Below are 12533 nucleotides of genomic sequence, written 5' to 3'. Positions count from 1 at the left end.
GGGTGATGGATCAGGCCGAGAGAGGGGCTTGCTATCAGCGACCCCAGGGCTGCAGCTGGCAGGACTGGGTGGACGGAGGCCACCAGAGGGTTACAGGTTTGGGGGAAGGCTGAGGTTCTGTTTGGGACAGATGGAATTTGGGTCTCGGCAGGCAGTTTTCCAGAAACACGGACTTAGTAGCTGCTCCAGGAGATCAGCTGCTGAGGAGAGAGCCCTCATGGGTGGGAAGAGGTGCCCATGGGAGGAGGCTGGTCCTGCAGGAGCAGGGTGGCGGGAGCAGCCTGGCCTGTGTCCGTTCTGAATGGGGAGGAGGAAGCAGGATGAGCGAGGCAGAGACCCCCTCCGAGAGGTTTGGAGGGGAGGGGGCTGCAGCTGGGGCTGGCAGGCAGAGTGGTGTTTTGTATTCTGTTGGGGAGATTGCAGTCCTTTGGGAAGTCGAAGGAAGGATCCAGAAGAGAGGGAGGGTTTCGATCCAGGAGGGGCCAGGGGATGGATTTGGAGCCCAGGCTGGCTCTGTCCTGAGGACAGAGTCCTGTCCCATTGTCCCAGGCAGTGAGCGCAGAGGCTGGCCTAGGGCGGGAGGCGCAGGGTTTGGAGGCTGGAAATGAGAGTTCCCAGCAGGAGAGAGAGGCCGTGTGCCTTCCATCGCAGGGCTATCCGCTGGGAGTGGCTCCACCTGGAGAAGCTTCCACTGGTCTGGGGGAGGCTGAGCAGCCAGGTGAGACCTGGCTCCAGGGTTCATGCCCCACATCTGCCCCATCACCAGGCCCCCATCCCTTCGCCTCTCAGGGGACAGAGTGTGCACAGGCTTGGCCCTCCTCCCTGACGCTGGGAAGAGGCTGAAGGAAGACTCAAAGGTGTCACAGGAAGCAGGTTTTCCTGGTGGGTGGTGGGCGGGGTGGGGAATGGGAGGGAAACCTGGCTTTTGAGTCCTATCTCCAGCTCATCTCAAGATCCTAGCCCAGCGGACTGAAGGGCCCCGGGTGCAATTCCGGTCTAGGGCACATGCCCGGGTTGCGGGTTCCATCCCTAGTAGGGGGCGTGCAGGAGGCAGCCGGTCAATTAAAAATGTTTTTGAGAGAGCCCAGCTCATCCCCAGGGGAGGCTGTATCCCCGGGCTGCGCGGTGCCTCCTGGCTCTGCCTCGGGCTAAGAGTGAACTTTGTTTTCTTAAAGGATCGAAGCAGCGCCGGTGCCGGCGACAGAGGCGAGGGCGATGCCGCGCGGGAGACACCGGGCTCCGGCCACCGCGGGACGGCGCCCAGGTCAGGGGCCCCGCGCCACTGGGCTCTGCGGTTCCGCCTGCGGCCGCCAGAGGGCGCGCGGCGCGCGGCGGGGCCGGGGCCGGGGCCGGGGCGGGGCGGGGCGGGCCGCGGGGAGCGGGTCCTGTCCGGGGGTGGGTGGGTGGCTGAGGTCCGTGGGTCGGACGTTGGGCCAAGGAAGCCGGGTTAGGGACCTCGGGAGCTCGATTTCGGGGGTTGCATCCCGGGGACTTGGAGAGGAGCGTGCGCAGCGCCGGGAGGCTCGATGCCGTCACCCCTGACCCGCCCCCCTCCGCGGCCCCCCCGCGGGCGCCCCGCCGGGAGGGGGCTGCTCCCGGGCGCGTGTGGGGCGGCCCTCGGGGCCCCGGTCCTGCGTCCCCCCGGCCGAGGAGAGGACACTTGAAAGCCCCCACCTAGGGGTGGGGAGTGGGACCCCACTTTGGGGGGGTACGCTACCCCTGTTCCCTTCTGGGCCGCCACGGCCCCACCCCGGGCCCGGCCCCGCCCCGGCCCCGCCGCGCCGCCCACTCCCCTCGGCCGGGCCGGAGCCCGGGGCCGCCGCCGCCGCCGGAGCCGGAGCTCGCCATGCGCGCCGCCCCGCTGCGCCCGCTGCTGCTCCTGCTCCTGCTGGGCCCGCGGCTCCCGGCCACCGGCCTCGCGGAGCCGCCCGCCGTGGTGCTGGCCGTCCTGGCCCGCAATGCCGCGCACTCGCTGCCGCACTACCTGGGCGCGCTGGAGCGGCTGGACTACCCCCGCGCCCGGCTGACCCTCTGGTGAGAGACCCGGGCGCGGGCACCCCCCGGGCATCGCCCCCAACTCCAGCGAGGCCCTCTGCGCCCAGGCCGGACCCACCCAGCAGGCTCCTCCCCGGCAGACAGGCCCTGGTCAGCCCCCGGCCCCAGGCGGGACCGGCCCCCTGGCCCTGCAGACTGACCTCCAAGGCCGGAGGCTGACCTCCGAGGCCATGGACTGACCCCCAAGGCCGTGCGCTGGCCTAGGACACCCGCCCCGGCCCCTGCGCCTCCTCTTGCCACCTCCTCTGGTGTGAGTCGGGCTGGGCCCCTCTGGCTGTCAGTGCCCACGCTCAGCCCCCGGGACCTGTGGTGGTTGGCTTGGAGGGAGCAGACAGGAACAGCAGACATCCCCTGGGGCCCGAGGTGGCAGGCATCAGTAGGTCTGGGGGTTCCCGGGTAGCAGTGGGGGTGCAGGCAGCCCTGGGCTCCAGTCTGCTCTGCAGGGGAGTCCGACTGCTCCCCCTCCCGCGGGGCTGGTCCCAGGCTGTAGGGGGCAGGTCCTGCCAGCTGATGGCAGTGCCCCCGCTGCTCCCCCACCCCCAGGGGTCCCCACCAGCACTGGCTTCAGAGGCCACAGCCTGCGACAGCGAACAGGGAGGAGCCCCACGCTGAGGTTGGGGATGAAAGGAGGGAGATGACAAACTACCCCTCACAGCCCGCCAGGCTGGGGGTGGAGCCGTGGCCTGGGGAGGCCGCCCACAATTACCACAGTTTGGGAGCTCCCAGTTCCCACCCCTATGGGACCTGACACGTAGTTAGTCTTCATTTCTGGGGAATTGGCTTAAAGGGACAGTGCCACCTAAAACCTGGCTTTTCACCGAGCCCCGAGCCCCGGCTCGGCCGTGGGAGCCTTCCAGAGGAGAGGAGAGCGTGTTCCGTGTCCGCTCCTCCCAGGACACGCGGTGCGTGTGAGCCTCTGACAGCTTCCCACAGAGAGAAGCATCAGCTCCTCCGTCCAGTCCCGACTCGGGGCGGGGCTGATGCGGCCACACAGAAGGAGGGACGGTAACAGGTGTGGCCGGTGTGTTCTTCAGAGCGAGGTGCTCTCCATCTTTGGAGATGCACTCCAGCTGTTTCCTCCGCCTGCTGGTCATCGTACCGTCAGAAGGAAGAAGGTGAAGGCCGAGAGGGGCGGGACTTGCCTTCGGTCACCCCGGGGGTCACAGACCTGTGAGGGCACCCGGCTGCCCCCTTCAGCCCCTCCTCCATAGCTTACCTCCCGCCCGCTCCTGGGAGAAGCCAGCCTCGCAGGTGTGGTTGCTGCAGAGTCAAGGTGGCCTCGGGGTTTGGTTCCTCTGTGGCTGCGCCCCTTCACCCCTCTTCCTCCTGTGTCCCCAGGTGTGCCACGGACCACAATGTGGACAACACCACAGAGATGCTGCAGGAGTGGCTGGCCGCCGTGGGCAATGACTATGCAGCCGTGGTCTGGAGGCCTGAGGGGGAGCCCAGGTGGTGAACTGGGGGGCAGGGGCGGGTAGGCAATAGCTATAGTCCAAGCCACAGGCTCCCAGCACGGCCCTGCAGGAGGAGGCGCCTACCCCGGGACATCTCATGTCGTTCCCCTCAGGCCCTACCCGGACGAAGAGGGGCCCAAGCACTGGACCAGAGAGAGGCACCAGTTCCTGATGGAGCTGAGGCAGGAAGCCCTGACCTTTGCCAGGGACGCTGGGGCAGACTACATCCTGGTAAGCAAGCCTGGCCTACGCCTGGGATCTGTTTCTGACAGAAGTTCTGGTGTGACCCCCTCCTGCAGGCTAGCAGCCTAGGTCAGAAATCAGATCCTGCCGAGACCAGTTTGGCTCTGCGGATAGAGCGTCGGCCTGCGGACTAAAAGGTCCCGGGTTCGATTCCAGTCAAGGGAATGTACCTTGGTTGCGGGCACATCCCCAGTGGGGGGTGTGCAAGAGGCAGCTGATTGATGATTCTCTGTCCTCGATGTTTCTAACTCTTTATTCCTCTCTCTTCCTCTCTGTGAAAAATAAATAAAATATATTCAAAAAAGAAAAAAAGAAATCAGATCCTGAGCTTGGGTCCCTGAGCTTGATTGAACTCAGGCTGGCTATTAAGCCTGGATCCCTGAGACAGACTCCACGGTATATACTGAGTCTAGTTCCCCAAACTAGGGCTCAGACGAGGCCTGTGGATCTACTCCCCAAGTCAGATCTCTGAGACAGTTCTTATTAATAGATCAGCAACTCAGTTCTTTTTTTTAATTTTATGTTTGTATTATTTCCAGAGAGAGAAGGGGAGGAGGGATAGAAACATCAAGGAGAGAGAATCACCTATCGGCTGCCTGCTGCACGCCCCCTACTGGGGATCTAGCTGGACAACCCAGACGTGTGCCCTGACCTGGACTCAAACCGTGACCTCTTGGTTCATGGGTGGACACTCAACCACTGAGCCACACTGGCTGGGCGAGCAGCTCAGTTCTTATGTCTGGACCCAAACTCTGAGCCAGCGCCCCAGACTGGCTCCTTGGTCCAGAAGATGTGTAGTTTGTAGGTTAGGCCTCCCGAGGGGAACAGCTTCTGGGAGCCTGGCCGTCTGGAGGGGTCCCACCCAGCGAATCCCTGGGGGCTGCACCGGGGTCGGTGACACGCCCTCCTCGCAGTTTGCAGACACCGACAACATTCTGACCAACAACCAGACCCTGCGGCTTCTGGTCGAGCAGGGGCTGCCCGTGGTGGCCCCGATGCTGGACTCGCAGACCTACTACTCCAACTTCTGGTGCGGGATCACCCCGCAGGTGAGGCCGGGCTGGGGCCTCAGGGAGCTGGGGTCCTGGGCGGAGGGACCCCGAGACCAGAGGGCCCGGCGGCCTTGGGGTCTGCGCGCCTTGGCAGGGAGCAGTGTTCTTGGGGCGGGGGGTCCCCCTCACTGCCCAGAGCACCCCTCCCCCAGGGGTACTACCGCCGCACGGCCGAGTACTTCCCCACGAAGAACCGCCAGCGCCGGGGCTGCTTCCGGGTCCCCATGGTCCACTCCACCTTCCTGGTGTCCCTGCGGGCGGAGGGGGCGGCCCAGCTCGCCTTCCACCCCCCTCACCCCAACTACACCTGGCCCTTCGACGACATCATCGTCTTCGCCTTCTCCTGCCAGGCCGCTGGTGAGGACAGCTCTTCTCCCTGATCCTCCCCTGGGAGCCGCCTGGCCTTCACGCGTGCTGTTCCCTCTGCTTCGCATGCCCTTCCCGGCCCGCGGTTCAGAGTGGGCGGCGCTGTCCTGGGTGTCTGTGCAGGGGAGTCGCCCATGTCTGTGGTGCAGACACACAGGAAGGACACAAGTCACGTGTCAGAAGTGAGAGACAAGCCGGGACCGGTTTGGCTCAATGGATAGAGCATTGGCTTGGGGACTGAAGGGCCCCGGGTTCGATTCCGGTCAAGGGCATGTACCTTGGTTGCGGGCACATCCCCAGTGAGGGGTGTGCAGGAGGCAGCTGGTCGATGTTTCCCTCTCATGAATGTTTCTAACTCTCTGTCCCTCTCCCTTCTCTGTAAAACATCAATAAAAAAATATTTTTATAAAGAAACATCAATAATGAGAGAGAACCATTGATTGGGTGTCTCCTGCCCGCCCCACACTATAGGGATCGAGCCTGCAACCCAGGCACATGCTCTGAACCATGACCTCCTGGTTCACGGGTTGATGCTCAACCACTGGGCCACAGGATATCGTGCCCCTGCCCTGAGGAGTTCGCAGTCCATAGAGGATAGAGCGTAAACAGTGATTACAATAACGGTGGCAGGTCTTGCAGAAACGAAAAGGCGGCCAGTGGAGGCCGGCTTGAAGGGAACAAGAGAGGGTGTGGGTTGAAGTGCAGGGATGGGGTCAGAGGTGCTGGCTGGGGCTGGCTGGGGCTGGATCTGGGCAGAGGCAGAGTGAGGACAGGAAGCCTTGGCGCCCCCACGTGGTCTCCTATGGCTGTCTCGCTGACTGTGGGCACGGAGTTGGCCTGTTCCTGGCCCCTGAGGCTGCAGACTCTGTCTGTCTTGCTCACGGCCATTGCCCTGGCAACCAGCAGGTGTTCCAGAAACACCATCCAAATGAGTAAACCGCCTCGGCAGAAACCTCCCTCCGATTTTTTTTAATTTTTTTTTTTTTTGAGCCCAGCCCTTCCCAATCCCACAGGTGGGGCCAGAGCCCCGGGGAGGACTCACTCGGGACCCTGGCAGGCCTGGGTGGGTCTGAGAGCCCTGCCCCGGCCCTCAGCCAGCCTCTCTCCACAGGAGTCCCGGTCCACGTGTGCAACGAGCACCGTTATGGGTACATGAACGTCCCTGTGAAGTCCCACCAGCAGCTGGAGGACGAGCGGGTCAACTTCGTCCACCTCATCCTGGAGGCGCTGGGTGAGGGCTGGAGCCGGGCGCCGCCTGCTGCCCCCGCTCCCCCTCCCTGTGCCCCTTCTGGGCTCAGGCCTGCCTGGCATCGGGCTCGGGGTCCCAGCCTCACCCCTAACACCTCCCCTGACTCTGGGCAGGTCCCATTCTCCACTGGGCCTCAGTCTTCCCATCTGTACGATGGAGGCAGGCAGGCTCTGTGATCTCTGAGGGCCCTTTCTGCTGGGCGTTCTGCCGAAGGGACAGGAATGGGGGGGCGGGGGGAAGGACTCCAGGGTCACTGCCAAAGGCGCTCGTGATTGGGGTGCTCTCCTCTGCAGTGGACGGGCCCCCTATGTGGGCCTCGGCTCATGTGTCCCGGCCCCCGAAGCGTCCCACCACGATGGGGTTTGATGAGGTGAGTTGCCTCAGCCTGCAGGACTGGGGTCAGGAGGTGGGTGGGCCCCTCCCCTGCCCTGCACCCACTCCCCGCTCCCCCTCTCCTGCCTCCTCCAGGTCTTTGTCATCAGCCTGGCCCGCAGGCCCGACAGGCGGGAGCGCATGCTGAGCTCGCTCTGGGAAATGGAGATCTCTGGGCGGGTGGTGGACGCTGTGGATGGCCGGTGAGGCCCCTGGGGACCCTGGGCGTGGGGGGGCAGTGTGGGCCATTGGGGGGGCCCTGGGCAGCGGGGGGCAGTGTGGGCCACTGGAGTCCCTGGCCGGCGCCCTCACCCCGTTACACCTGTCTCCTCAGGGCGCTCAACAGCAGTGTCCTGAGGAGCCTCGGCGTGGACCTGCTCCCTGGCTACCAGGACCCCTACTCCGGCCGCTCGCTGACCAAGGGGGAGGTGGGCTGCTTCCTGAGCCACCACGCCATCTGGGAGGAGGTGAGCACCGCCCCTCGGCACCTCAGGGAGCAGGGCCCCCATTCCTGCTCTGCCCAGCCCTGGAGGGAAGGGTGGGTGGTCGAATACATTAGCAAAGGCTCCGCAGCTTTAAACCTGACAACACTACACCGTGGTCATTCTCTGTGAGCACCTACTGTGTGCTAGGCGCTGTCCTCTCTGAGAATACAGAGAATATGCAGCCCTGGCCTCCTGGGGCTCAGGGACCAGAGCGGGAACTGGAATCAAGGAAAAATCCACCAGCCTCTGAAGGAGGTACGCAGGCTGCCCTAGTGTGCGGGCTGGCCTGGGCTTCTGGCTCAGTGTGGGGCCCGCATGCACCTCGCCATTGACAGGCGAAGAGAAGGGCCTCCTTAGCAAAACACACACACACACACACACACACACACACACACACAGTAGGAGCAAAGGCCTAGAGGAGGAAGGAGTAGGTTGTGTCCAGGGTGGGAAGAAGGGCCTCAGTCCAGGGCCAGGGTGTGATGACTCTGAGAGGCCCAAGGGGCGCCCCCTGCCGGAGGCAGTGCAGACTCCCTCCTTGTTTTCATTCTTTGCCAAAATGTGTGTGTGTGAGCTTCTATTCCGTTGTTCCCAGGCCTCTGAACAGACGGACACACGATGTACATTTCACATTTGCTGAGCTCATTTCATGTTCCTTTCACACTTGCAAAAGCTTCGGAAAGTGCGTTTTCTTAGCCATGTTGGGGGCTAGGGTCTCCCCCACCCCGCCCGCCCGGCCTCCTTTAGGAAGAAAAGCGCAGGAGGCCCAGTGAGCGCCTGGGCCCCGCAGTCCAGCAGGTGCCGGTCCAGATCCGGGCTCTGCCACTTTCGGCCTGCGTGTCCTTGGACCCGTGGCTTCCCCTCCCTCCCTCTCTCTCCTCGCTGCGGTCCAGGGCCGTCGTGTGCGCTGCCCCTGAGGGTCCCTGTGGCCCCGGGGACTCGGCGAATGCAGCTCGGCTCCGTCGCCATCATGAGCCTGCTGGGCGCTGGGACGGGTGTGGGGGGCCTTGCAAGCCAGAGCGGGCTGGGGTTTCCGCCCCCTGGCGGGGGGCCTGCAGGCTCTGGAGCAGCGGAGTGACGTGGCCGGGACTGAGCAGCTGGCATGCACATGAGGCCAGGGAGGGGTCAGTGTTAGCCAGGCGGAAGGGGACAGCCCGAACCTAACACACACACACACACACACACACACACACCCGCACACACACACCCGCACACACACACACACACACACACACACCCGTGCACGCACACACACACACACACCCGCACACACCCGCACACACACACACACCCGCACCCGCACACACACACACCCGCGCACACACACACACACACCCGCGCACACACACACACACACACACACACACCCGCACACACCCGCACACACACCCACACACCCGCACACACACCCGCACACACACACACACTCACACACACACACACACACACCCACACACACCCGCGCACACACACACACACACACACACACCCGCACACACACACACCCGCACACACACACCCCCGCACACACACACACACACCCGCACACACACACACACACACACACACACACACCCGCACACACCCGCGCGCGCACACACACACACACCCGCGCACACACACCCGCACACCCACACACACACACCCGCCTCTCACCACAGGTGGCTGCCAGGGGCCTGGCCCAGGTCGTGGTGTTCGAGGACGACGTGCGCTTCCAGAGCAACTTCAAGGGGCGTTTGGAGAGGCTGATGGAGGAGGTGGAGGCAGAGAAGCTTCCGTGGGACCTGATGTAGGCAGTGGGCACCCCCAGGGCAAGGGAGAGGGCAGCCTGGGGCGGTGTCTGCCTCCTGCTGGAGCCTTCCTTCTCCCACCTGGTGCTGGAGGGCGGGCTGGGTCCTGTGACACACCAGGCCCTACAATGCCTCCCGGGACCCTCATGTCGCCTGCAGCTACCTCGGCCGGAAGCAGGTGAACCCCGAGGAGGAGGTGGCCGTGGAGGGGCTGCCGCGCCTGGTGGTGGCCGGCTATTCCTACTGGACGCTGGCCTACGCCCTGAGCCTGGCCGGCGCCCGCAAGCTGCTGGCCTCCCAGCCGCTGCGCCGGATGCTGCCTGTGGACGAGTTCTTGCCCATCATGTTTGATCAGCACCCCAAGTGAGTCTCGGGGGGGGGGGGGCGGCAGGCAGGGCAGGCCCGCCTCAGCTAGTCACGCACCCCCTGGCCGCGCAGGTGGGGAGACTGAGGCGCCAAGGCGTGGTCCAGGAGCCCCGCCTCGCCCTGGAGGCAGACTCCCCGAGGGGTGGGCTCTGCTGGCCATGTGGCTTCTAGTGAGGCGACTTCCAGTTCTAGGCCTCAGTTTCCCCATCTGGGAAAGGGTGTGAGGGAAGCCAGGCCTCATGTCTGCGGTGAGGTGGAGATGGGGAGGCTGGGAGGTGCAGGAGGCTGCAGGCGGGGCTCACCCCGGCCCCTCCGCTCCCCGCCCCCTGCTCTCCCTCCCAGTGAGCAGTACAAGGCGCACTTCTGGCCTCGGGACCTGCAGGCCTTCTCCGCCCGGCCCCTGCTCGCCGAGCCCACGCATTACGCGGGGGACGCCGAGTGGCTCAGCGACACGGAGACCTCCTCCCTCTGGGACGACGACAGTGGCCGCCTCACCAGCTGGAGCGGCTCTCACAAGACCCTCCGCGGCCCCCGCCTGGACCTGGCCGGCAGCAGCGGGCACCGCCTCCATCCCCGCCCCCGGGACGAGCTCTAGGTGCGGGCTGGGCCTGGGTGTCCTCTCCCCTTCATGGCACCTGCGTCTGGTCTGTGCTCCCCCTTCTCAGCCTGTCTTCTCTCCCTCTCTCTCTTTCTGTCTGTCTCCCTCCTCCTCCTCCTCCTCCTCCTCCTCCTCCTCCTCCTCCTTCTTCTTCTTCTTCTTTTCTCTCTCTCTCTCTCTCTCTCTCTCTCTCTCTCTCTCTCTCTCTCTCTCTCTCTGTGTGTGTTTCTGTCTGTGTCTTGGGCTGTCTGCATTTCTCCATCCACTTCTAGCTCTCTGTGTGTGTGTCTGTTTCTGACTCTTTGTTTCTCTGTATCTGGTGCCTCTCGCTCTCTCTGATTCTGTCTGCCTCTCTGCTCACCTCTGATTGTCTGTCTCTGACTATATCTGCCTGTGTGTGCCTGCCTCTCACTGTCTGACCCAGCTCTGTGTCTCCCAGGAGAGGCCAGTACTCTGTGTTTCCCTGGAGCAGAGTTGGAGATTGCTGGCGGGAGCCGCCACTAGGAACCAGACCCAGGGGAAACCAGCAGACGCCTTGGGCATGGCCACTCTGCCCCCTGGCCCCGTCGTACGTCGGAGAAGCCAGAGATGCGTCTCCGTGTCCGAGGTCACGGCATGGAAGGGCAGCGTCTGCAGGCCCTCTTCCCTGCCTGCCTGCCTGCCTCACGGCCTGCGGGGAGGCACGTGAGGGAGGCTCAGGCTGGGCAGACACAGGGGCCCTGCCCTCCCCGAGGACCCAGCTGCTGGGGACCCTCCCCCTTCTACCTCCACCTCAGCTGCCCCCTCCTACCAGCTCAAAGCTGGACCCCCAGTCACCGGGAAGTGCAAGGTGGCGAGAGGAGGACCCAGCAACCAGGAGGCCCTCAATAAAGTCAGCCGGTGTTTGCACTTTACGTTTTTGTTTGTTTGTTTGTTTTTTAATATTTTATTGATTTTTGTACAGAGAAGAAGGGAGAGAGATAGAGAGTTAGAAACATCGATGAGAGAGAGTCATCGATCAGCTGCCTCTTGCACACCCCCCACTGGGTTTATGCCCGCAACCAAGATACATGCCCTTGACCGGAATCGAACCTTGGACCTTTCAGTCCCCAAGCCGACGCTCTATCCATTGAGCCAAACCGGTTTCGGCTGCACTTTATGTTTTTTAACTCATGGCTGAGCCTCTTTGCCTGTCAGGAGGTCTAAATTTGTAGGTGAGCGGCTGGAGGGACAGAGGGGAGTGCAGCCTGGAGGCAGAGCCGGGCCCACCCGGCTGGACGTCTACTGGCTGGTAAAGTGGGGTGGGAAGCAGCCGAGCCCACAGTGAGTGCTCCCTCTCTGGGCCTGTCAAGGGCATCACAGGCCTCACCTTGCAGGTCAGGGAGGGCCTAGGCCAGACCCAGGGCTGTTGATGCCTCCTGCCTTTGGATCTTCCCCTGTGGAGCTGGGACCCTCTGGTGGAAGTGGCTGGGGAGATCAGGCTCCCCTCTGGCCTGAACCAGGGTGGCCGCCAGAGGGCGCTAGGTGGCCGCGCCTGGACCTCGTGGGCCAGGGCGCCCTCTGCTGGTAGGGGAAGGGAGCCTGGAGCATTTGAAATGCGTCCCTGTGCTGTGGCTTAGCAGCAGCAGCTGTGTCCGCCCTTCTGCTTGGGACTGCAGGCCTTCTTCCACGCGCCCCACCCCTCCCCTCAGAGTCTAGCCACCGTCTCCATGCCTGCACTCAGGCAGCTGGAGGGGCGGGGAGGTGGCTGCCTCGGCCTCCGCAGCACAGGACTGTGGCATGGACAGCTCTAAGTCAGACAGGCACCCCCAGAGACTGGGCTGGCGATGAGGCCCAGCTGGTCCGGCTTCGGATCCAGGACCTGGCATGGCTGTGAGGAGGACTTGGGCCAGGGCTGTGGGGCTTAAGATTTGTTTGTTCTGAGAGTGAAAGCCATTGATTCTGGATGGCTGTGACCTGGAGCTATCACTTCTCTCCAGGCTTCCGATGTCCTCCCCCCCCCCCCTTTTTTTAATCTTTTTATTGATTTCATAGAGGAAAGGAGAGGGAGAGAAACATCAATGATGGGAGAGAACCACTGATGGGCTGCTTCCTGCATAGCCCACACTGGGGATCAAGCCCACAAACTCAGGCATCTGCCCCAACTGGGAATCGGACCATAACCTCCTGAGCCACACCAGCCAGGCTCCCCAGCATTCTTTAAAATGAACATTATTGAGCACCTCCTATAAGCCAGGCTTGGGCGGCAGACATACAGCAGTAAATAAAACAGACAGATGTCAGCTCCATGAGGTTGGGAACTGACATTCTAGTGAGGGAGGCAGACAAAACAAGTAAATATTTGAGGGTAAGATGTAGAAAAAAAAAAAGGAAAAAAGGAGGAGATGTCAAGTATGATCTGAGAAGTTAACATCTGAACAAACACTTGAAGGAGGTGAGGGGGCCCATGATGGGGAACCTGAAGGAAGGCCATTCCATGCCACGGGTGCAGCATGTGCAAAGGTCCTGAGGCAGGAGGGGCAAGTTC

The 12533-nt window shown here is 63.1% G+C and overlaps 2 protein-coding genes across 9 annotated transcripts in view; both read left to right on the top strand.

The window, feature by feature from the left end:
- The window catches only part of URM1 (ubiquitin related modifier 1), a 41305-nt gene extending 39512 nt beyond the window's left edge, over positions 1–1793 (top strand). For 2 of the 3 annotated variants that reach the window (XM_045573665.1, XM_045573664.1), the window contains one exon: positions 1176–1793. In XM_045573665.1, coding sequence (XP_045429621.1) covers positions 1176–1451 — 276 coding nt within the window. In that variant the 3' untranslated portion in view covers positions 1452–1793. The remainder of the gene's footprint in view (positions 1–1175) is intronic. The other variant, XM_045573668.1, reaches the window with a different exon arrangement.
- Positions 1789–10920, top strand: CERCAM (cerebral endothelial cell adhesion molecule). Of its 6 annotated transcripts, none has more exons than XM_045573659.1 (13): positions 1800–2034; positions 3394–3504; positions 3623–3740; positions 4667–4801; positions 4957–5161; positions 6282–6401; positions 6713–6789; positions 6888–6994; positions 7126–7258; positions 8935–9062; positions 9223–9426; positions 9772–10024; positions 10467–10920. In XM_045573659.1, exons 1-12 carry the CDS (start codon positions 1847–1849, stop codon positions 10022–10024), a joined length of 1779 nt encoding a protein of 592 aa, XP_045429615.1. In that variant the 5' UTR covers positions 1800–1846; the 3' UTR covers positions 10467–10920. The 6 variants fall into 6 exon arrangements, with proteins under 6 accessions (XP_045429619.1, XP_045429615.1, XP_036272162.1 ...); XM_036416269.2 differs by having other exon boundaries at positions 9772–10044; positions 10462–10920; XM_045573661.1 differs by having other exon boundaries at positions 1801–2034; positions 5155–5161.
- Positions 10921–12533: the final 1613 nt, after the last annotated feature.

This window comes from Pipistrellus kuhlii, unplaced genomic scaffold (assembly GCF_014108245.1).
Source record: "Pipistrellus kuhlii isolate mPipKuh1 unplaced genomic scaffold, mPipKuh1.p scaffold_m20_p_53, whole genome shotgun sequence".
Lineage (NCBI taxonomy): Eukaryota > Metazoa > Chordata > Mammalia > Chiroptera > Vespertilionidae > Pipistrellus > Pipistrellus kuhlii.
This window is presented reverse-complemented; position numbering and strand designations above follow the sequence as displayed.